General features: G+C 51.0%; 2 protein-coding genes across 23 annotated transcripts in view; one reads left to right on the top strand and one right to left on the bottom strand.

Annotated features, from left to right (window-relative positions):
• Positions 1-11,074, top strand: part of ANKS1A (ankyrin repeat and sterile alpha motif domain containing 1A) — a 110,670-nt gene extending 99,596 nt beyond the window's left edge. For 6 of the 16 annotated variants that reach the window (XM_075521945.1, XM_075521950.1, XM_075521947.1 and 3 more), the window contains 9 exons: positions 610-774; positions 1,142-1,267; positions 1,499-1,570; positions 1,990-2,076; positions 2,455-2,592; positions 3,335-3,505; positions 3,975-4,073; positions 4,778-4,875; positions 8,424-11,074. In XM_075521945.1, coding sequence (XP_075378060.1) covers positions 610-774; positions 1,142-1,267; positions 1,499-1,570; positions 1,990-2,076; positions 2,455-2,592; positions 3,335-3,505; positions 3,975-4,073; positions 4,778-4,875; positions 8,424-8,502 — 1,035 coding nt within the window. In that variant the 3' untranslated portion in view covers positions 8,503-11,074. Of the gene's footprint in view, positions 1-609; positions 775-1,141; positions 1,268-1,498; positions 1,571-1,989; positions 2,077-2,454; positions 2,593-3,334; positions 3,506-3,974; positions 4,074-4,777 lie in introns of all 16 variants that reach the window. The other 10 variants (XM_075521946.1, XM_075521952.1, XM_075521951.1 and 7 more) reach the window with 8 other exon arrangements.
• On the bottom strand, positions 11,046-21,943 carry TCP11 (t-complex 11). 7 transcript variants are annotated; one of them, XR_012778517.1, is made up of 10 exons: positions 21,602-21,943; positions 20,572-20,704; positions 19,735-19,855; positions 18,765-18,985; positions 18,247-18,383; positions 17,326-17,546; positions 16,825-17,009; positions 16,196-16,359; positions 11,238-12,622; positions 11,046-11,164 (listed from the first exon to the last, which is right to left on the bottom strand). XR_012778517.1 is itself a non-coding variant. In XM_075521962.1 (10 exons), the coding sequence occupies exons 3-10, from the start codon at positions 20,679-20,681 to the stop codon at positions 12,384-12,386; spliced, it is 1,398 nt and encodes a 465-aa protein (XP_075378077.1). In that variant the 5' UTR covers positions 20,682-20,704; positions 20,845-20,939; positions 21,602-21,943; the 3' UTR covers positions 11,063-12,383. The 7 variants fall into 7 exon arrangements, 6 of the variants coding, with proteins under 6 accessions (XP_075378077.1, XP_075378076.1, XP_075378075.1 ...); XM_075521962.1 differs by adding an exon at positions 20,845-20,939 and having other exon boundaries at positions 11,063-12,622; XM_075521961.1 differs by having other exon boundaries at positions 11,063-12,622; positions 16,885-17,009.
• Positions 21,944-23,373: the final 1,430 nt, after the last annotated feature.

The raw sequence follows: 23,373 nt of genomic DNA on the forward strand, positions 1-23,373 counted from the left end.
CATTTGCAGCATTTCCTGGTGCTACAGCTGGTGCGATCCAGCGCCTGGCTCCGGCGTGGGGAGCGGAAGGACGTCAATGGCAAATTAAGCAAGTCCGTTGAATAGGACTAATGCGTGTTGCAGCTGTGAGCTTCCCGCATTGTCTGCCGGGCCGGTTGGCACGTACAGGCAGTGAATCTTGCCTGCAGTAAGAGCCAGACTGTCAGGCATCTGGGCTGATCTCTCGCTGGGCTCCCAGGGCTTTTCTCCTGGGGTGGCTGATCGTCAGCGGCTTTGAGTGCTTTGCTTAGTGCTTTAGCGGAGCCTGTTCCTCTATAAACACCCTGCCCGCAGCTCGGCGTGTCTCCTGCCCTACTGGGATGAGCTCACGGGAGGCGGAGGCGTGCTCGGCAAAAAGGGCTGCCTACCTGCATGAAACCGTCCTGGAGCGAATCAGGAGTATCATGCGGAAAATAAACGGTGTGATTGACGACACTGAGGCAGGAGCCTGCAGAGCAGGAGCTGACCCTGTTAACTCTGTTCGTTGCACCCTTTGTGTCGGGCACTGTAAAGGGGAGCGAGGGCTGGGCACGGCTGACCGGGACGGTTATTGGTGTCTGCCTCTCTCAGTGCCAGGACTTGATGTCCCAGACATCATCGCCCCTGAGCCAGAACGACTCCTGCACGGGCAGATCTGCCGATCTCCTGCTGCCCTCCGGGGACACCGGGAAGAGGCAACACGACCGCGGCACCGAGGTTGCTCCCTACTCCAGAGCTGAGCGCTACAAAGCACAGGTCAGTGGGTGCTTTTGGGTGTCCCGGGGGCCCCTCTGCTCAGTTCGTGCTCAGTTCAGTGCAGACTCCCCCTTCTCTGGAGCTATCAAGGAGTTAGGGTGATGCATGGAGAGCCAGTCAGGCACAGCTTCCCTCAAGCATTAGAGCCAGCAGCTCGTTTATGCCTCGGTCGCACCTTGAAAATGGGTGGCTCGCACTTCCGTCAGCACTGGCACCTTCGCCCGCAGCGTGCTGCCTCCTCCCTGCCCCTGAGGGTTTTGGCCATCGCGAACCTCAATTGCATCAGCCCAAAGAGCCCTCCTGGGATCTGTGTTTCAACCCAGGTTGGACCTGTTGTGGCTTCACATCCATGTTTCTTCCCTTCCAGGAGGACCGTCGGGAGTCAAAGCTGACCCTGCGCCCCCCCAGCCTGGCTGCCCCGTATGCCCCAGTCCAAAACTGGCAGCACCAGCCGGAGAAGCTCATCTTCGAGTCCTGCGGGTACGAGGCCAACGTAAGTGGCTTTTGGCTTGTGGGGGCGGCGAGGATGAGGAGGCTCTGGGGTCAGGTTGTTGCGTGTGGAGTTGTCACACTTCCTCCCCCTCCCTGGGTGACCTGTCCCTCCCCAGCCACGGCTGCTGGCCGCTCACGGGGCCATGGCATTGCCTTGGGGTTGGCAGGGTTTCCTGCCTGAAGCCTTTAGGGTGTCTGGGAGCACGTTAACATCTCCCCCTCTTCCAAACAGTACTTGGGCTCCATGTTGATCAAAGACCTCCGAGGGACGGAGTCTACGCAGGACGCCTGTGCCAAGATGAGGGTACGGAGGCCACGGGGACAGGGAGGATTCACTCACACCCAGTGGCGGATGATGTGGAGAGGGGAACGGCAGGATCTCAGTGAAGCCATGGTTCCCCAAACCCTGCAGGCTGCCCCTGTGCAGAGCAGGGACCCAGACCACCTAACAGGCTGTGCTGCTGGTGAACTGCCCCTCCCCAGCACTTTTTCCCCATAGCTGGAAGGTGTGTGCAGTGGGAGAATGGGGGTTTCACTGGGGAAGGGAGTGCTGCGTGCACTTCAGGTCCCTGTCCCTTCCCCTCTGCTTCCACCAAGAGTAGGCTTTCCTCCTCCTGGTCCAAGGTCCCCAAAGCCTGCCTTTGTGGGGCGGTGGGCAGGGGCGGTGGTGAAGAAGGGAGCATTTATTCACAACTGGTCACTTGAATGTTCTTGTTTCCAAAGAAATCCACAGAGCATATGAAGAAGATCCCGACCATAATACTGTCCATCACGTACAAAGGGGTGAAGTTCATCGATGCCTCTAACAAGGTGAGCTTCAGATGCCTCGAAGTTGGTGTCTGGAGGGACAAGACCTGCAGTCCCACCTGCCTGGGGGGCTGCAGGTAACATTTAGTGGCTCCAGAAGCTACGGCTGGTCCTGAGGAGCTGCTAGGGGTATGGGAGAGCACCAGGGTGGCAATGGTTACCTGAATCCCAAAGCCTTGGCAGACTGGCTGCTTGTGGACCACGTTGCCATTTATTCCTACCATGGGAGGGAGCTAGGACTGGTCTGGCTGGGAGACTCCCCCTCCCTGCCAGTATCTGTTTTGCTCCCTGCTCCCAGTACACACTTGCCACAACCGCCGCTTGCCGGGTGTATTTGCCATCCCCAGAAGGGTGACGGGTGCTTGTGGTTCACCCTGGCAGAATGTCATTGCTGAGCACGAGATCCGGAACATCTCCTGCGCTGCTCAGGACCCTGAGGATCTCTGCACGTTCGCCTACATCACCAAGGACCTGCAGACCAGCCACCACTACTGCCACGTCTTCAGCACCGTGGATGTGGTGAGTGGGTTATCGCATCTCATCTCCCAGTGCGCTGCAGTCTCTTGCAGTCCACTTACTTCATCACTCAGCTTTATTGGCAAGTCATAGAACAGGATCTGGTCCGTTCTAGGGCTCTCTTATCTGTTTCTACCCTAAAATATTCCTTTCGGAGTCCTGGCTCAAAATACTTTTACTTTGGAGCTCTTTTGACAAAGAGAATATTTGTCTGACTTCATTACTGCAGTCTCCAGTGCTGAATAAAGCAGGGCAGGAGTTTTTCCCTCCTGGGGAATATGCTGTGAACAAAACCCTAATACACTCTCAATTACGTTGAGCGTAATAGGCTGATTTAACAGCCTTTTAATTCACCGAGCGTGTGGAAGCATAACTTGCTTTTATTCTTGGGCAGAATCGCCTGTACAAGACGTTTGGGCTTTTTGTCTTTACAATGCCAAACGCTGCTGAACCGCGATGCTTACAGGGCTGTAGCAGGCTCGCAGGTGGTCCCACCGGCCGGGGCTGTGCGAGCGTGGAGGTGGCTTAGTGCCGGCTCCCCTGCGGGGCAGGAGCTCAGCGCTGCCCCACACGTGCAGAGCGGCTTTGCCAGGCGTACGGCAGGATGCGACCTGCTAACGGAAAGGCCATGGGCTCTGCCGAGGTCTGCACCTCCTCAGCAAGGTGCTGAGCACATGGACCCTGCGCAGGGCGAGGTAGCTCGTATGCACCTAACGGCTTTGTGTTTTCTGTGGTCTCTCTGAAGAACCTGACGTACGAGATCATCCTCACGTTGGGGCAGGCGTTCGAGGTTGCCTACCAGCTGGCCCTCCAAGCCCAGAGAGCGAAGCCTCTGGGTGCTGCAGCAGGAGAAATGATCGAAACAAAATCTTCCAAACCGGTGCCTAAACCACGAGCCGGCATGAGGAAATCTGCAGTACGTATGTGCGGGCCGGCAGGCTGCCGGGTGCGATCTGCATGGTCTGAGCTGGGATTTCTCTTGGGCACCACATACTTAAACCTCCCCCTTTGTGGTGGGGGGAGCCCAGATGCGGACACGGTGCCTGTAGCTTCAGGCACCGCTGATATCGCAGTGTCTGTGGCTCTGCTGGCAGTCCTGCTGCGGTGGTAGGGCTTCCCCTCGTAGGACGAGGGCAAGCAGAGGTGGAAATAGCCCCGGTGGGATGGGGGTTAAGTGCCCTGCTGGGTCCAGCACAGCTTCCATGTGCAAACCCTGCAGAGCCGCAGTGAGATCGGTAGGTAACCTGCGGTTTGCAGCACGGGAGTGCGCCTGTAGCCAAAACCAGCCAAGACTGGAGCTGCTGAGGAGCAGGGACTGCTGCATAAGCCATTGCCTTCCTTTAATGTCTCCTTTTGTCTGTGTTCTGCTTGCTCCCCCCGCTCAGGTGCCGCTCCCTCCCGACACTCGCTGTTGTTACTGTCACACCTGTACAACACACCGCCCCTCCTACCTGCCGCTGCAGTCTGTTAGTCCCGGAGCTAAGGTCTTTACCCTTCTTCCTGCCATCTTCCATTACGAACTGACCCGGGCTGCCCCAGCTGCCACCGGTCCGCCTGCCTCCCCGCTTCCCGCGTCTCCTGCTGTGGTCCCGTGTCCTGCCTCGCTGCTGTCTTCCCTCCCTGCTCATTCCAGGGCCGTGCCATGGGCTCAGATGAACCCCAGGGACAAATGGCTCATATCCGTCCCCGCTGATGTAGAGTGGCAGCTCTCCACTAACTGCGTTGCTCTTTCTGGTGTTGTTAACCTTCCTGTAGGATCCTGATTTAGGAGGACAAGATGAAAGAGCTTTGCTTGATCAGGAGAGTAAATCACGTGGGAGCTCACCTGCCAGGAGCTGTCTCCCTCTCTCTCCCTTTGCCTCTTTTTTTTTATAGTGCCATCCTATAGCGCTGAATTTTTCATGCTTGTTTGTGAGATGAAGTGAAGCTGTCACTAATGGTAATAGGGGCTCGCAGGCCTAACTCAGGAAGTCATCTCAGGGTGCTGGGTTGGGACTGACATGGCTAGACATGTTTTAGCTGTGAAGGACTCGAATGCCTCCCCAGTGAGAGCTGCTTCCCTGCACACGTGCACGTTTTTGGGATGGGCATTGGGCAGAGCAGCGGCCTCTCCGTACTTTGAATCCCCACTCGTTCTGTCCCAGAAGCACGGGTAACCTAACATGCCCTTTCTTTCCTTATTTTCTAGCTGGAGCCCCCTGAAGTGGACCAAGACTCCCAGTCTCATGCCAGTGTCTCCTGGGTCGTGGACCCCAAACAGGACCCCAAGCGGACCCTCAGCACTAAGTATGAGACCACTATCTTCTAAAGCAAACACACCCCGTGTCCACCTAGTCTAACCGTGCCTTTGCGATCTGATCTGTCTGCTGTTCTAAACTCCCTCTTCCTCCAGCTGCTCGCACTGAGCCCCGCGTAGGCACTACGTCAAAGGCAGCAGCACTTAGGAGACTGTAGACTTAAACGGCTTTTGTACCTGATCACTACTGAACACTGTGAATTCTCCTTACTCGGAAACAAGGGTAACACGCTGTTAGATGTCTGTGAGGTGGGAGGTGCAGAGGGATGCAGGCTGGGGGAATCGGAGATGTGGATCCAGGAAGCCGCCTGCCGTTTTCACGTCTTTCCCCTCGCTCTGGCACTGTGAATCCCTGGGGCAACGTGACACTCCCCAGGCCTCTTTTTCTATTTCACCTTCTTATCCTTGAACTGATGGAGACCTCTTGTCTCTGCGGTGCACGCGCTCCCTCCTCCTAGATCCTCTTCTTCCCGACTGAGCCACGGCTGCGTACTGTTCCAGTGAACTCACCCCTCTTCTTACCTGCCATTCGAATCGACACTAACCACTGTGATGCTGTCTGCAAATAACACACGTTCACTAGATTTCCTCACGGGGACCCTTGCCCACAATCTCTCCCCTCGAAGCCTGGAGCAGAAAACCTGCTCTGACGGGAGCGCTGGTTTGGGCCGGGTGTGATCGTTCCCACTGTGAGCTTTGTTCCCTCTCAGAGATGAGGTGCGGTTTTGGTTGCATGCATTTCAGTCCCTTGTAGGATTTTTTTTTTTCCCCCGTAGTCCTTCTGTTTACACTCACCAAACTTCTCGTGAGCTATGGGCGTAGTTCTCACTTGGCAGATTGTGAAGAGGTTAAGCTTTTAAAGGCACATGTTGTTAGCCCCGTGTTGGGAAGGAAAGGTGTTTCAGAGGGGCTAGATACTGTTAGCGCTCTGATAAAGCAGACGGAGCTCTGCTGTGTTCAGCAGGCTTACTGCGGTTGTACTTTTTTTGCTGAAGGGAGAAATGTGATTGAAATCAGTCTGCTGCTGATCCCAAAGCTTGTTTTTGTCTACAAACCATTGCATGATGAGGGCTATAGGGATCTTGAAACATCTGCCGCCTTCCATCCTTGAGAGCGAGGATTTCACTTAGAGATGGCCCTGCGTCAGCGGGCACCTCTGCCTTTTCTGGCTGTTTCTCAAGTGCGCATGTTTTTCCTCTGGGAAAACATCCTCATTTCTGTGTATCTCAGTAGAAGCAGCTTTTAATTCCAGAATATGACTGGGAATCGTTTGCATGAGACTGCAGGGCACTTGGCACAGGTCGGAGCAGAGCTGGGACAGGTCTGGGAATGCCATACAGCAGTTCCCGACCCCGTGAAAGCCCCAGCGAGCCGTCCATGGTCCTACCCCTGCTTCCTTCGCTTGCGTTTGCAAAGCTCACTGAGAGGAAACTGAGGAGGAGGAGGAGTATGATCTGATGAATAACAGCGCTGGGAGGCAGGACTCCTGCCCCGGTGCTGCTTCTCCCTGACTTGCTGTGCATCCAAGCAACTTCACCTCTCTTTACCTCCGTTTCCCCATGTACGGGATGGGGACATACTTACCTACCTCTCGGGGATGTAAGGCTCGCTCTGTTTGCAGAGCAGTTTTAAGACCCTTTACTGAAAGGCGCTGCGACTTCCAGACCATGGCAGCAACCCCCCGACGCTCAGCCTCGCTGTCCTGACAGATGAAGTACTTCACTCGCACAGACGGCCTCGTAGCAAAGCTGCGTCTTGGACCCCGACCAGCTCCTCGCAGGCAGCGGCTGTCGCACCTTTCCCGGGGAGAGGGCTGAGCAAATGGGGCGGCGGGAGAGGGGCTGCAGCCCTGCGGTAGATGGGCTGCACAAAGCTCGCTGATGTGCACCTTGGTGTGAAGCGTGTGAACTCACCGTGGGTTTCGCATCTTGGCAAAATCCCCTCGCAGCCCAGTTTTGGAGAGCCGGTGGCGACAGTGGGTCTGCGTTAGAGAGCTGTGAAGAGAGGTGGACGGCAGCTACCTGCTCACCTCTGCAGGAGATGCCTGGGTGGACATCTTAGACAGAAATGGGGAAGAGGATGCGCTCAGATCTCCAGTAAAGCTCCATTTCCAAAATAGCTTTTCGAATTTACCCCAATTCTCCCTTCGCGATCACCAGTTGGCATCAGTGGGCAGCGGTCAGAACAGCAGCCCTGGGCTATTTAGGGGCTAGAACAAGCTTGTCCGAGTTTTGCCAGGGTTTCAGAGCTGTTGCCTGACAGCTTCTGTTTCCCCAGACTTGCGGTGAAATCTGATGTTTCAAAATCTTTATTTAGCTCTTTGTCAGGAATGGGTTTGATCTCCCAAGTCCTTTGTGACGTAATGGCACTGAGCGGCACACTGACTTCAAAATAAGGGCCAGGCTAGTGAGAACCCAAGTGAGAGGACTAGAAGAATTGTCTTAAAGCAAAAAAAGAAAAGGAAAGCTCAGTCTAGTACATATATTTCATATGCCATGGAGCCCCTTAACATAGGTCGCACTGCAGTTGCCCGAAGTGCTGCAGTGCCGTCCTGCCAGCCGGAGCGTTGTGGGTGACAGTACTGCTGTGTCCGAAGTGCTCCAAGAGGCTGGGTTTGGGTTTGATCAGCATCTTTCTGAGCTGTAAGAGCGCCCTGAGGGTTTCTGTATCCTTCCAAGAGAAACCAAATCAATGGTAGCGGTGGTAGCGCAGTTTCTATGGGTAAGCATTTACCATGCAGTTGCCCACAGGTACGCCTGATTTTAGAGGGTCTGAGCTCTTGCGTCTTCCCCTGCCTTCAGCTGGGAAGGGCAGGTTCCTCAGCACCTCCTAAAGCCAGGTCACTAGAGCATGTGCCTTTCTAAGGATGACCGTCCACAGGCAGCCCTGCCTAAACTACAAAGCTTCCGCTGTGTGTCCATAACCCTCACGGTTGTGTCGCATCTCCTGGCCGTACGCCTCGTCTTTCCCAGCACTTGTTTTTGTATGACTCGGAAATCATTCATTCCATTATCTTCCTTTCTGTTTGCCTCTGAAAAGCTGATCTCCGGGCAGCTGTCTCCTACCACGGAAATGTAGTAACGGGGCAGAGACCTAAGAAGCAGTGGCCTGCTGACACGAAGATCATCTCCATCTGGCACTGGTGTCTGCCTCGGAGTGGGTGCATGGCTGCTCAGTGAGGGCTCCCAAAGCAGAGGGGGGAAAGGGATCCCGGCCACCAGCTGAGAAAAGCAGCTCTCTCCATTTCTAGCAAAGGAAAGTTGAGACTTCTGAGGCCGAGAGCGATGCCACCTTTTCTAGTTTGAGACAAACGTCTTTCGACCCGTTTCTTTTTTAACGTGCAAAATGACACAGAGCAAATCCAGTTCACGGTTTAAATGTAGCACTGCAGTTTTTTGGTGAGGGAAAAATACTTATATATACTTCTTTACTGAGAATCCACGCAGTCCGGCAAGGAGTACAGTAGAAAGTCTTAGCAGTGGGAGTGGTGTGTGCATCTCTAACGGTACTTAAATTTGCTTCAATTCTGGGTGAACAGTAGAGAACGCCAAATTCTTGGAAATAACTTCCTCCAGTGTGAGAAGCCTTGCAGGGTAAGTCTGCATCCTTTGTTTTGAAAGCTACTCCACGCTTTTATAGCAGATGGAAATAACGTAAGGAAAAGAGTCTGCAAAGGATCTTTCACCCCAGAGTGGTTGTGGCCAAGTATTACCGATGGTACAAAGTTTGCTTCCCCTACAGAGAACTGTTGCATTGCAATACTTGACATTTCTATGGCAAGGACACAATTTCTTCCCACTTACGCACTGAATACCTGGAGACGCTGCCCTTCTCCAGCCTCTTGTGCACCTGTCTTGTTTTTAAATGCAGTTATGCCCTGAAGGGTTGGGGTTTTGGTTTGGTTTTTTTTTTTTTTTAAGTATATTCAATTGTGATTTAGCACTTTTTTGATACTAGCTCATTATTTAATTAGTGCAACAGTTTCAGAAGATGAACAAATAAGGAGTTAAATTTTGGGCATTACACTGAAACAGTCCCTACCCGAGGATGAATCATATCAACCTGAGCACGGCTTGGCCCCCGTCTAAGTCCGGTATCCCCAAATACCACCATCTCGAAGGTGCTGCCTGCTTACTTTTCTTTCAAATTACCAGAGTATTTAACAGTAGTTTTGGCTGTGACTGATGTGTTTTCACAGTACTGTTCCCCTCAAGGGAGAGATGTTAAAACGGTTGCGATTTTAATTCTTCAGACGCAAAAATGTAGCGCAGCACGTTTGTTATAATCTGGACAGGCATTGTAATGGTTGGGGAGGTGGTACCTTGCTGCTTGACTAGAGTGATATGCCCGAGTAATTTCTGTTTAACTCCAGTTGCTGCTGTATGTCAGGATTTCATTTAGTCTCGCTAGCCAGTAAGGCTGGGAGAGAAGTGAACCGTAATCCCAAGGGCATAGACCTGTAAATGATTAGGAGGGGGAAGTGGAGGGGTTTTTTAAGTTGATGAATTTAGGAAACCTAACATTCCTTGTTATGCATATGTTGCAATTCATACTGGTGTAAGTGTAAATATTTGGTGTGTTGGCAACAAGTCTTTTTGGAGAGATTGCAAATTGAACCTCTGCTTGGGAGGAGGGACACCTTTCTTTTTTTGATGCATGAGCTTTTTGAAGGTTGGCTTGGAGGTGAAGTGGTGATGAAGACTCCAATCTCCAGGGGACTGGGCTTGTGGTGACCCTGGTGGTCCTTTCCAGTCCTGCGTTCAATCCTATGGTTGTCTTTAGTGATCCAACAGTTCTTTAGCCAGATACTCTCTTTCTCACTGCATAGACAAAGCAATTGTTTTGGCAATGCATCTCCCCTTTTATTTCGATGGGTTTTCTCAAGGTACGTGCATGCTGGAGACCGATCCTGGACCGTGCCACTCACAGACTCCAGTAATCTGTTAACCCAGCCATTGCACAGTGTTCTGGCTCTTCCTCCCTACAGGGTTTCGTGGTATCTGGAGGAAAGTGCCCTAAATTTCTGGTGCTGAATATGATTTTGAATCGAAATGCATCTGCTGTATTACCTGCCTGGGGAAAGGCAGCGCTGCCCTGGGCCTCGTTCCCCTTTTTAAGGACAGATTGTATTTTACAGACCTTGGTTTGTGCATGGCATGAGTCCAGGCTGAGAACTCAAGATAGGTAAACTAAGATGCAGAGTTGTTGTCTGTCTTTATAGAGGAAGGGATGGTTTTTGTTTCTTTTTTGGTTTTGGTTTTTTTTTCAAATCGAAGCTGCTTTATCCTTTTTCATTTTGTATTTACAAAAAAAAGAAAAAAGCTAATCTTAGCTGTTCAGCTGTCTTTGAACTTGCTTTGGGATTGTTCTTTTTAGAAGAAATTATGCAATTTTTGCGGGGTACGTGCCTGTCCCCCTCCCAGGGAGAAGATACGGCACCTTCCAGGATGTACCTCTAGTGAAAAGTTTCTACCTTCACGAGGCTGCTGAGACAGACCAGATGCCAAATAGTCCCTCCGAACACGTCCAGTCCTGTGTGCAGCTGAAGTGGAGTCAATTGCTTTAACGCTCCTTCTGCCCCACTTCAGAAGTTTCTAGCAGCAGAATTTCCCCTGGCTTTCTTCTGCTCACATCATTTCCATGCAATCAAATCTTTATTTTAGAGCAAGCACGGTGTTTGTAATGCTGTCTTGTTGCAAAAGGTCTCCTTTTAGATCTCTCATTGGCATTACTTACTGCTTTTTTTTTTTTCCAAAAGGAAGTAACTGTGCTGCTCTTGCAAAGTCGATCTAGCTCAAACATTTTTCTTACCCTTGGAAGAAATACCTGAGATTCCCTAACAGGGCAGAGAACAGTCGAGTTCAGTTTGCAATTTAGACATTTTTGCTAATTGTGATGTATGGCAGTGGGACTGATTTGTAATACAAATGTTATTTAATCTGTCTGTATTTTGATACTTGAATTTCCTTTTATTTCCTGTATATACAATTGTTAATCTGTTCAAATTTGTCTGAATTTTAAACATCTTGTGGTACCAAACATAACCAATCTGTGCAACAACATAGACTGACCTCACTACAACAAGGCGAGATTGTAAATATTCCTGGGCTTCCAGCAGTCGTTTTGTTGTTTTCATAATTGTACAACTTAGAACAGACGGAATTAATAAACAAACTTAGACACACATTCGCCCCGTTGTCGCTGTGACCTCAGTGTTATACCGAAGTCTCCTGGTCGTCTGTGTTCAAGCAGCGCTGCTCTCGTCCTCATCTAACGGACCTGTGGAGGTAAGAGAAAAGGGGTGAGGGCAGGCAGCTGTGTGGTGTTTAATTAGCTCAGTCTAGCACTGTACCTGCACTTCTCTGCTTTGTAAACCCGAGGAAGGAGAGAACGTCCGAGCGTTGCGCGGCGGTTGTGGAAGCAGAGCACAGGAGGCCGAGAAGCTGGGAGCAGTCCCGCTGTAGTTCTTCGGCAGCGGAATAGGGGGTTTGTGCTGTCCCGAGGCCTGTGGCGTGCAGGGTGGGGAGTCCTGGCTGCCACGTCGCTTTGGTTGAAGCTGTTCTTTTTGCAGTTAGTCGTAACGACCCCAAATATTGAATATTATTACTTTGAGACAAAAATGTATGCATAAAAACGCATCCACGTGTTCTTTTAAAGATAGACCTACCTATAGCACAAGGGTCTCCAACTGCTTTGTGTATGTTCTCCACACAATGGTGAGAAAAGCTCATTTTTACCCCCAGTAACGTACATCTGCAAGGATTGTTCATTGGGGACGGTCAGGACCCTAATTGACTCGTGCTAAACGCCAAAATCACTTTTCTGCAGCAAGTGGTTCATGTAACAACTGCAGCAGTCTGGGCGGCCATTGTATAGAGTATTTACTCAGCAAAGATTTTTGGCTTGCCAAGAAGTAGGACATTTTCATTATGTAAAATTAGAGCAAGAAATCCAGACGTTTAAATACAGGTTAAAGTTCAGATTTTCATGTCAAGTAAAATCTGGCTGATGTAAAATACTGAATACGCCAGGGATTGCTAAATTTATACCATATGTTCCATTTCTAATAATTCAGTAAGTCAGGTTTTCAAGCTAACATTGAAATACATTGAGCAGTTTTAATGATTTTAAATACCATGTGGCTTTATCAAATGCAAACAGCGTCCCTGGGCTGTGACTGACGTTTCAGCAAAGTAGGTTACAGGCCCACGGCAGAATTAACACCTTGAATTAAAAAAAGCATAAGCTGCACTGCAGTTTTATGAGCTCCACATCCCATTGCCTCCCCCACCAAATAGCGGCAGGGTTTTTTGGGGAAAAAAAGCCACTACCTTTTGTAGTTGAGAGGTTTATTCAGGTACTGACATGCCAAGAGTCACTTCCCAGTAGTAATGCTGGCCCCGGTGGATTTGTCTGATTGATTTTTACAAGCTGAGGCATGATTTGAGAAACTGTTGGAGAATGCGTTCTACCCCCGCCCGGTACATGGTGAAGATGATCAGAAAGAATCCATCCCCACGTCTGAGTCTGGTTCTGCGTCTGGGAGAAGCGCTTTCTTGAGGATTGCTGAGTAGTAAGGTCCAAACACCTGCCTGTTGTGGTGGATCACGCTTCCAAACCTGCGCCCAACTTCCAGCAGCTCTTCCTGAATGGGATCAAGGCCCTTTGGGAAATCTTTTTGAGATTTCTGTCCATCAGGGGAAATGAAAAGGCTGAGGAAGGAATGAATCCGCTGCGCTGTAGGGAGCAAAAGTATGAAAACAAAAAAATAAATCAACACTCAACCTTTGCACGGAAAGCTACTTTTGAGACAAAGGCTTCGTCACGCAGTCAAGAGCAGATCTGAGGACAGCTGCATTGCGGCAGGATGTTGTGGACGAGTAACACTCTAGATCGACCCAGGGGGCCACTGGATTAACTTATTCCTCTTCCAAATACTAAGCAGATGAAACAGCATCCAGCACAGGAACCATGGTGAAACTGTGACGCACAAGAGTACATGAGTATCAGGTGTACTTGCCTTGTTTTCACTTTGTCCTGGGTCGCTGCTGCTAACGATGGCTATCGCTGGGCTACTGGGCTGAAGGACTTGAGAATGGTCAAATCCATCAAACCTAATGTTAAAGTGGAGCAGGTCAACAGTAAAGATTTTTCACCCACTCCGAGAGTTTTTGTACTGCATTGAAGTGTCAAGCATCTTAGAAGCATAATGGCAAACAGAACTTCAGAGCCCGGGATTTATCTTGCCTGCCACAGCAGCATTTTGAAATTGAAAGCATTCAAGAAGCCTCTCGGAGGAGCACAGAGCTGAGATTCAACTACCCGGCTGCTTCAGATGTTCTTGCACTTGAAGTGAGAATGTGGAAAATGTCGATAGTGGCCAAGAGTGCAGGCAAGACACGGGTTTGATTTTTAGATGCGGAGGGGGGGAAGCTGTCTAGTTCTGGAGCTTCTAATGCCACACCATCGGTAAATCATTGCCATCACACACTGCCCAGCCTGTAGTTTATTGAGGTTTGGTTTAGGCTATTAATTCAGCCTTCTGAATTACATCAAAACAAAATAGCCTGCTCTGACATGGAAAGAATAAACCCAAATAAACAGTGTGGTGGAGTCCACACGGGCGGGGAAGGATACTTAACTAGATGAAGCAGTGGGCAGGAAGAGCCTCACCTTATTTTCGTAGCTGATAAACACTAGTCTTCCACGTGGAAATAATCTTTTCCTAGCTGCCTGTGGCATGGCAATCTGATGCGGAGTTAGTAACCAGCTCTTATCCAAACCATTTGAATAAACATTTTGATGGAGCCACATTATAGGGCAGCTGGTTAGCTGAATAGCAAGGAGTGCACTCTCTAGGGATAACTTTTCAAGTTATCTCTAGGGATAACTATGGATGGGACCAATTTGCAGCCGCCCGGCCAAGCCGGAGGCTCTTTTATCTTGGAGGAGACCTCAAGAAAAAAGGGTAAAACAAACTGGTCTCGGTGGGGCTTTCTGGACAGGTTACCCCATTAGAAAGAAGGAAAAAATCCATCATGCACTAATTCTGTGTTTTGCACCGCTGCTGTCAGTAGCTTCCCAGGCAAGTGGCCACAAGGTTTAGTTAAGAGTCAGACAGTTCCAATTTGTCATAAGTTTACCATGACAGGTTGTCCTGGCTGTAATGCTATCAGATATTTTCTTTCGTCAGGAGGCAGAGCATCAGGTTTAGTTTCTGTAAAGAATGCTCAGCTCACAGGGCTCCCAGTGGGCCCATGCCGATTACTCAATTGATCAAGTAGTTTGGAAAGCAGAGTATCCCACTGGGCCTCATGTGGCTTAAGGCTCCTTTGCAGTAAGCCATTAGCCCTTTCTACCATCCCATTTGATTGAGGGTAGTAGCGGGAATGGAATACCCACTGAATTGGGAATACCTGTCCCAGGCTGGCACCAACTTGCTGGCGGCATTGGCCCACGCCATCACCGGCTTGCTGGCGGCATCTGCCAGGCCAGCGCCAGCTTGCCAGCAGCGTCTGCCCACGCCATCGCCGGCTTTCCGGTGGCGTCTGCCCACGCTGTCGCTGGCTTGCCGGTGGCATCCACGAGGCTATTGCCAGATTGCCGGCTGTGTCGGCCCATGCCATCACTGGCTTCCTGGTGGCGTCTGCCCACACCATTGCCGGCTTGCTGGCAGTGTCCACAAGGCTAGCACTGTCTGCCAGGCCAGCACCAGCTTGCCGGTGGCATCTGCCCACGGCAGTGCCTGCTTGCCGGTGGTGTCTGTCCACGCTGGCACCAGCTTGCCAGCGGTATCTGCCAGGCCATCACCAGCTTGCCTGAGCCTTCTTTGGTCGCTCAGGCCCATTCAGGACCCCTCTAATGGTGTCACGATGCCTATCGATGCCTTCAAGGTTGCCTTTAGCGCACTTTCAGCTTTGTAGCAGACCTTGCACCCCTCTTGTTCCCTCAGAAGACTTCCTGAGTGCGTATCTGTGGCCCAGTCCAGTCATTCTGTCCTCTCTTCCCTCTAGCCGTGCCGCTATTCGTTCCCTGGCCCTCTCACGACATGTTTACTCGGTTCAGATCCCCTCTGGATTTAATCGTCGTGTCCCCAGTCCTTTTGCTGTCTCGCTGGCTCCCTTAGGGCATTTATTTCTCCCAGTCATGATGCCTCCCAAGACCTTCCTTGTGCTCCACATCCATCTTGTAGCACTCATTTGTTCATCTATGCTATCTAGGTTTCCTGTGTTCAGTCCCTGGCCACCTGAGACCATCTGTACTCTAAGACAGGTTGTACTAAGGTAAAATTGTACCAACAGTTCAATCTTTCAGAGGCGCAAAGTTTCGTATCTTTTGCTATTGGGTTTGATGTAATGTTGTACACAGCAATTTGCGATGCCTTCTCATAGGTGGATCCATTGATTATCCAGCATCCTACTTTTATTTCCTGGCCTGTCACTCCCCAGAGTCAGAGAAGTCAGTCAAAACCCTCAGGATCCTTGCTCCGTTCATTTTCTAAATATACTTCAGTTCTGTGCATTACTACGATTAAGAGGGCTAAGTCTTTATTAGAATTTGGTCCCATACTTCTGGTATATGTAACACGGGCTTCAAAGAACTCTCTAGGGTTCTTTGAATAAGGCTCCTTAGTAAAACTAGGGGAGTATTCAGAGTAGGCACTGACATCATTGTGATAGGTTTAGTGATTCTGAGAGCTATTGTTCCTAGTATTACATTGCGTCCCTTCAGAGCGTTCCACCTGCATGATATTTTAACATCATAATGTCCCTTCACTGTGTCATGTATTGAGCAATGACTTATGTTACAGCATTTTCTATATGGCCTGTAAGAGTTACTGTGAATAATCATAACATACATATATCCCTTATTAAAAGATCTTGGCATGGTGCTTTACTACAGCCAGTGATTAAGCTCTCACTCTGCATCCTAGCCTGAAGATTGCAGCACTACCTAGGAACAGACCTTGCACTTGGGCCTGTTTAGCTTTTAGCAAGGATGGGAGGATTTAGGAGATTTTTCAAAGCAACTACTGTTTGGGAGCGTTTCAGGGTGGAATAGGAAAATCAAGGCAGTTTCTAAACCTAGCTTCCCTGACCCTCCTCTGCTGTGCAGACTACGTGGAGGGGCCAGACAGTGAACTCAGCTCCCACCCTCAAGCAGTAGTTCTGCTCAGTGCAGACTTGGCTTTGCTAGGACCAATCCTAGACCTATCCTGCACAGTCCAGGGTCATTAGCCTAAACCTAAGTTGTGGCCTACGAGTGCAAAGTGGCTTCAAGGTCAAGTTAGACATAAGCTCAGAGACTCACCGACGACAAGCCGGACTGCGTTGCCCTTGTCCGCGATGCTTTTTATCTGGCCTTTCAGGGAAGCGCATTTGTCAGTGGTAAAAGCGGCGTAACCCAGCTGCGAGAGAGTCCTGCTGACTTCCTGGAGCACTTGGTTGCTGATGTCTTCTAAAGCTTCTTCATACCTAAATCATGCAAAGGTTCATGCACTCCAGCCACGACTCACATTGGCTGGGGAAGGGGCCTTGCAGGCACAGAGCAAGGGGGGAAGTCTCTCCACGTGCCCGGGGAGTGTCATCACAGCCAGCTAGCACAGGGCAACCAACATTCAGCCAGAGCTCTGTGAACTAAGCTTCCCTTCCCAGCTCTTTGGCAAGCAGTAGGCTGCCCTGTGGCTGACTCATTAAATAGTGATCAGCACTACTAATTTGCCCCTCTAATCAAGAAGGGGCTATTGCTCTAGAGAGTTAACTCCCAGCTAAAAATGCTGGCTGGCTTCCCCCACTCCTTGCAGTGGAGCTGGCTGCTATTTGGATCTCAGATCCTCTTCCACTCCCGAGGGAGATTCCTGCTGCTCCTCATCCCACAACCAACCAGTGCCTGCATACTCACTCTTCTCCTTCTGGAAAAGAAAACTCAAAGTAACCCACCTGGTACAAGACAGCCCTTCCAAGAGGACCTTTGTTACCCGTTTCAGCCTAGCTACAAACCCAGGTGAGCCACATAAGGTGCTTCCACACATGCCACTGGTCACTAGCAGGACTGCAGCTATGATGGTAAGCTGATTCACCTGCGCTTGTACTTCCTGCAGTCGGGCCTGATCCATAAACAGTGTCTGTGAACAGAAACCAAATCAGCCTGTGGGTGTAGAAACAGTAGCTGTGATAACTCAGCAGATCTCAAGCCGTGGAGCAGGGCTGTAACATCCCCATGAAGCTGAGTGGAAGGCAGCTGCCTGGCAGCAGGGAGGTTTAGTTTTGTGAAAAATCCAATTTGTTTCACATAGGGAAAAACCATGTGCAATGACTCATGGTGCAGAGGGGACAGAGAGTCTGGCCAGTTCTTTCTATAGAAGATGCAGAACTGGTACACTTGTTCATTTTGTCTGTCTTTATGAAAACACTGTAAAGGTGTCCAAGCACTTCTCCTACCTCAGGGTATTCCTTTTGCCCAGGCTCCCAGCAGAGCAGATTCATGTATCCTCGATTTAGCACGGACGTGAGACTTGGCACAGTTGTGCTACTGCTGACAGCCCCCGGCGAGTGTGCAGCCGGTGAGCCACTGACTGCAGGGTGGGATGGTAGCTGTGAAGAGGACACGGACACTTCTGCTGCTGCTTTGCACAGCCACTCTCTCGTCCGATCCAGGCTATCTGCAATGAGGTAACAAACATGGATGTGTGCGAGAACAGACTGGTCAGGCTAAGTCAGTAAGAAGCGGGTATGCTATACTGCAAGCTGAAGGGGATGTGCATTTGGAAGGTGAAGGCATCGTGCTGGCTCCTGGAAGGGTGGGGAATGGCTTACCCCATCACTAACATACAATATTAATGTCCTGTTGCTCAGGGCACAGCATTAGGCCACTGAGACTGGTACCCAGAGAACATTATATTTCAGAGAGGATTTCAGTCTCCAAGAAGCGCCTTTAATGGAGTCTGATGAAGGAGAGAGGCAGCCAGAGAGAAATCTTCTACAGCCTAGCAAAAGAGATGTCTACATCAAATGCAGGCTTTCCTCTTTAAATATGCCTCCTAACATTTTGCTCATTCCTCTGAGGATCTCAAAACACTTTAAACTCGTGAGAACTTAACAGTTCCTCATGAGAAAGCTATTAGCTCTGTCTTACGCATGCAGAAACTGAAGCACACTAAGTAACTTCTTTTCTGCAAGGTATGTTAGTGAAGAGCCTTGAGAAAGGGACCCAGGAGTCCTCCAGCTTTTAGAGGCATTTCTCTCATCTCTTACTGAGCATGTGATGAAAGCGTCACCTTTGGAATACTAAAAGTTCCCTTTTAGTGCTTTAAGAGCTCCTGTAGAAGTAGCAGTTCTCCTCTCCCTTCCCCTCTGACTTACTAGGCAGCTTATCCAAGAGCTCCTGGAATTTCTTCCGTTCATACTGGACAGTGTGGTCTTGCAAGTGGGTGCGGAGGCTCTGAATGGTAAAATTCAGCATATCCATTTTCATCAGGCCCAACACCCGGAAAATCTCCCTGGGATGAGACACAGTGAATCGAAGGTTTAATACTGCAGTAAATGCTGTAACTGGGGCCATTTTAGAATGCTGAGAAAGGGGAATTCAGATCCTCTGATTTAATTCCATTTTCTCACAAAAGGTTGTTCAGTCTAATTGCAGTAGTCCCTAAAAATTACTAGATAAACCAGATTTACTTCACTAAAGACTCTTCTACTGTCTAAATTGCAGCTGGGCAACAGGAATATGTCTACATTGAAAAAAATAAGGAAGTCAAATCCCAGAATGCACAAAAGAGTCCTTGGGCCGTAATTCCAAGGCAGTTTCCTCTTAACCCAATGTTTTATGGTTGAAGGTTTTGCCGGTCTGTGTAGACCAAGGCAGAGTCAGCATCACGCACCTGAGAAGTTGAGCTGGGTCCGTGAGGCTTTGCAACCCTCGTACTTCCTCATCTCGAATGGGCGCGCACAGCCTTGCCATTGTGCCGAGGACGTACACGGTGAGACCGTGGATATCCAGAGCCCCATGTTCAGCCTCCTGTCGAATCAACTCCATGTCCAAGGCCTCATCAATCTGGCTTCGCAGTTGGTTGTGCTGTGGCAGCAGCAATGAGAGCAGGGCCTGCCCAAAGAAGCAGCAGTCTCTTCTTGTTCCAGGAACTCAACAGTTCTCCAGAGTTGCTCAACAAGAATCAAGGTTGTCCTTGTATTGAGACTAAGCTAACTACTCAGTACACAAATTCTGGGGCACACAATCACTTTAAGGCAATGCTTGACTCTAATGACTCACTTCAGGATGTCTGGCTACTGTTTCAAATCTTGCAAAACCTCCTTTACTGTCATGCATGAAAGAAGGGAGTTATCTGTCTGGAGCCTAATGCGAAAGCATAGACTGAAAAAGCAAACTATACACAACTTCACGCCCTGCTAAGAACATGTCTTTTAGTGCTAAACCACGTTCTTACTCATTGTACTCTTAAGTGTACTCATTGTACACTTAAATAGTCGATACAGCTCCTGATATGCCTGAAGAGGTGTGTTTGTATAGAGAATTGCAGTTTTTGGTTGGCAGACACTATACCGGGAACAGCCTATGGCTGTTACTATAGCCAACAGTTCAAACACAGGCTTTCCATCCTTTTGGTAGAGGATGTGTTTTAAAGATCTGGCACCAGAGATGAGTTTCCTTCTCAGACAGATTTTAGACGGTGCAGCTGTGTAATTTGTGTCTCCTTATAAACTAAAGGGAGCCTACTTTCTCCTCCCTCTTACGCATGTTCACATAGGAATATTGGATGTAAGGGGTGAGGTGATGATTCAGAGAAGACCTATTCTAAGGTAACCATCTTCTCTGGCTCAGGAACAACTCACCTCTTTTATCTCCTGCAGCAGCTGGATTGCCCGAGTGTAGTCTGGGGGACTAGCAGAGAGCTGTTCCTCCAGGCTGTCCCAGAAGGCTTTGTGCAATGTCTCCTTCACTCTGTTTTCCAGGCTAAGAAAGAAGAGAGGAGGGGAGGGGTTTTCTATTAACATCAGACAACCACAACCTCTCAGGTCGATGGGACCATTCCTCTTGGCTTTCATTGTGGCTCAGGTCTTTGGACATTTTCTTCCCGTAGGCTTTACTCCTATCTGGCAGCAACACACCTCACCTTTCCCTAGCTCATGGAAATCTCTCTCAACCTAAGTTTCCTGTTCTTCTAAAGTGGAACTCCTTCCTTTCAACCCTGTTCATAAAATGCAGCACTTAACCTGTCTTAACTGAGGGGTAAAAAGAGCATAGTATTTTTCAAGGAAACTCTCCAAGCCCTCGGAGAAGATCAACAGAATGTTTTTCTAGCTAATGCTTGTTTTTGCAATTAGAGAACATCAGAGAAATTAAACAGATCTTCAACTGAAACGTAGGCACCTCAGAGGAGATCTTCACTGAAAAGTCTGCTTTGTTCATGTCAAAGTCACAGCTTACACACCTGAAGCCTCTAAATCTTTCAGTGTTAGTGAGTCATATCTGACGCTCATCATATTTAAGAACTTCTTAGTAAATCACGAGGCAATGAATAAATAAAACAAGCTCCAGTATTTTTTTTATTTCAGGACCTATCTTACTTTCTTGTTACTTCTACAGTCAGATCCAAACCCACCTCCTTTCCACATTCTCCTGTTTTCTGTAATGTGACAGACAGAAGCCAAGCCTGAATATATACATACCTTTTTGGGGAGAAGCTGGCCGCTTGCAGTTTGAAGTCACTGTTGAGTGCAATTTCGTGCACAATGGTCAGTTTGGAAATGTCATCAGTTATTTGCTGTAGCTCGTTCATGGAGAGAGCTTGTGGAGGGCTGGCTGTCGAAAAGCAGAATAGAAGTGAATAGAGAAGGAATGCTAACCAGAGTCTTCCGAGAGAAGAGGGTTTAAAAAAAATTACTGGACAGCTTTTTGAGTGACAAAGTGAAAATGTGCGGATTTGTGTATAGAAAATATACCTCACTTTCTGTACGTGTGAAGGGATCTTCCTCCTTTGAAGGGTCTAGAGCACAAGGCTGATGGGGAGCGGCTGAGGGACCTGGGGTTGTTCAGCCTGGAGAAAAGGAGGCTGAGGGGAGACCTCATCGCTCTCTACAACTGCCTGAAAGGAGGGGGTAGAGAGGTGGGGTCGGTCTCTTCTCCCAGGTAACAAGTGACAGGACGAGAGGAAATGGCCTCAAGTTGCACCAGGGGAGGTTTAGACTGGATATTAGGAAATTTTACTTCACCGAAAGGGTTATCAAGCACTGGAACAGGCTGCCCAGGGAAGCGGTTGAGTCCCCATCCCTGGAGGTATTTAAAAGCCGTTTGGCTGAGGTGCTCAGGGACATGGTGTAGTGGTGGGCTTGGCAGTGTTGGGTTTATGGTTGGACTCGATGATCTTAAAGGTCTTTTCCAACCTATACGGTTCTGTGATTCCTCATCAACACTCCCCGCACCCGCCCAGCGGAGCCCGGAGCCGGCCGAAGCCCCGCGGGCCGGTCCCACGCGGGCGCGGGGCTCCCACGGAGCGCGGCTGACACCTAGTGACGGCCGGGCGCGGCGGCCGCACCACGACTTCACTCCGTGGGAACACTGAATTAAATATCCAAATATTACTGTTTAACTCCATGTAAGTATTGGCGGCAGGGCTGGGGGGAGAAGCCCCGAGGCCCCCACGTACGATGGCCCCGGCAGCTCGCCCCGCTTCTCCGCTCCGATCCCCCTTCCCCGTACCGGCTGGCGGGCCGGGGACCGGCAGCTCCTCGCCGCTGTGCCCGGCGTCCTCCCGCGGGGGCTGCTCGTCGCCGGGCCGGGGCTGGGGCTGGGGCCGGGGCTTGGGCATGGCGCTGCTCCCGCGGGGCGGCGGGGCCCGCGGCGGCGCCTCTCCCCTCACGGAGCCGCCGTTGGCCCCGCGGCGCGTGCCGGCCCCGGCCCGCCGCACCTTCAAACAGGGCCGAGCCACGGCGCGGAGGGCGAGGGGGCCCGAGCCCGCTGCCGTCGCCTCGGGGGGGGTCCCGCGCCCTTCCTTAGGGCGGCCGCACCTCGCTACCGCCAGCCAGCCGCCACTGCTCCACGGGGCGCCGGGCAGAGCCGCCGCCCCCCGGGCGTGGCCTCGCTGACGGATCCCGGAGGGCCGAGCACCCCTCCGCGCTGGCGCCGATGGGCCGCCCCGCAGCGGGAACGGCCGCAGCCGCAGGGTCCTGTCGTCGTCGTCGTCGTCGTCGTCGTCGTCGTCGTCGTCGTCGTCGTCGTCGCCGCCGCCGCCGCCGCCCCCCCCCCCCCCCCCTTTGCGAATGGAACGCTCCAGGCCCTGGGCCGAAGCGGCGCGGCGGGGCTCTCCCATTGGAGGCGAGGCGGGGGGCCGAGACGGGATGGCGGGTGTGAAGAGAGGGGCGGTGGCCAGGCGAGGCCTCGCTGTGGGGTGTTTCCACACGCAGCCGGGGGCTCTGAAGCCCGTGAGGGGCTGTGGCTCAGTGTCTGTCAACTGCCAGGGTATCAACCTCAGACCTGTCGGAGGGCACGAAGGGAAAACGGCGAGTCTGTAGTGCCAGAGAGGCTCTGGAGAGCGCTCCTGGGCTTGCTCCGGCTGTGGTGTCCCTCCTCCTCCCTTGGTTCATCGGGGTTTGTCCATTTTTCTTTCTGGGGGGCCCAAAAAGCAGTGGCTGACTCTGGCCACCTACCCGTGTGCTATAACCTTCCTTTGACTTTGCAGGGACTGGGATTAAATCTTCTGTGGGACAAAATGCCCAGTCTGGGATGAGGCTCCTTGTGTGCCTGTGAACAATTTGCCTTTCTTCTCCCTTCCATCATTTATTTCCCTCCCCAATTTATTTCCTAAGCATCCAATAACACCCACCAGCGCAGCCAGGGGCTGGAGCTGGGAGCTTACAGAGAACCGTGGGGCCACGGGCAGGGGATGGGGGGGTCTCGGGGTCTCGCCGTCCCCCCAGTGCCACACACGCGGTGACGTGCGCTCAGCCCCTTGTGTTCCAGGAACGGGCACGGCAGCCTGCCCGTTCGGGAGCTGGGGCCTTGATCCGCCCCTCGTAAAACAGCCCTGGCACAGCTCTGTCCTCTGTCTGCAAAGCGCTTCAGATGTCTGGGTGTTGTGGCTGGAGAAAGGCAGAGGATGAAGGGCGCAGGGCTGGCACGCCGTGTGGGGACGGACAACCCCGTTACCACCCCTAATTACAGCTTCACAGCTGGGCTGCACGAACGACACTGCAGCTCTCAGCCTGCTGCCCTTGCAAAGGGAAGTATCCCAGGTGGGTTTAAAGGCGGTTGGAGTTGCCACCATTGCCCTGGGTTTGCAGCAAGCTACAAATGCAATTAATGCAGCTCAGCTGATTGTAAATTACTAAACTGAGTTGTAACTGGTTTAGCTGTCATAAATGATTGCATGCCAGGGAGTAGCCATAGCCTTAAACCACGTCTGTCCCACTCTATGTCTGCAGCACAAGGCTGTGTTGGAGCGATTGCCTTAAACCATTGGTGATTTCCTCGAG

The sequence above is a fragment of the Mycteria americana genome, chromosome 20 (genome assembly GCF_035582795.1).
Source record: "Mycteria americana isolate JAX WOST 10 ecotype Jacksonville Zoo and Gardens chromosome 20, USCA_MyAme_1.0, whole genome shotgun sequence".
Taxonomy (NCBI): Eukaryota; Metazoa; Chordata; class Aves; order Ciconiiformes; family Ciconiidae; genus Mycteria; species Mycteria americana.

Coding starts and splice junctions, on each gene's coding strand:
- TCP11 (XM_075521960.1), bottom strand. CDS start 21,710: ATGCCCAAGCCCCGGCCCCAGCCCCAGCCCCGGCCCGGCGACGAGCAG. Junction 18,986..19,734: donor TGCTGCAGGAGATAAAAGAG/GTGAGTTGTTCC, acceptor TTCTTTGGGCAG/GCCCTGCTCTCATTGCTGCT. Junction 12,623..16,195: donor CGCAGTCCGGCTTGTCGTCG/GTGAGTCTCTGA, acceptor TGCTCCCTACAG/CGCAGCGGATTCATTCCTTC.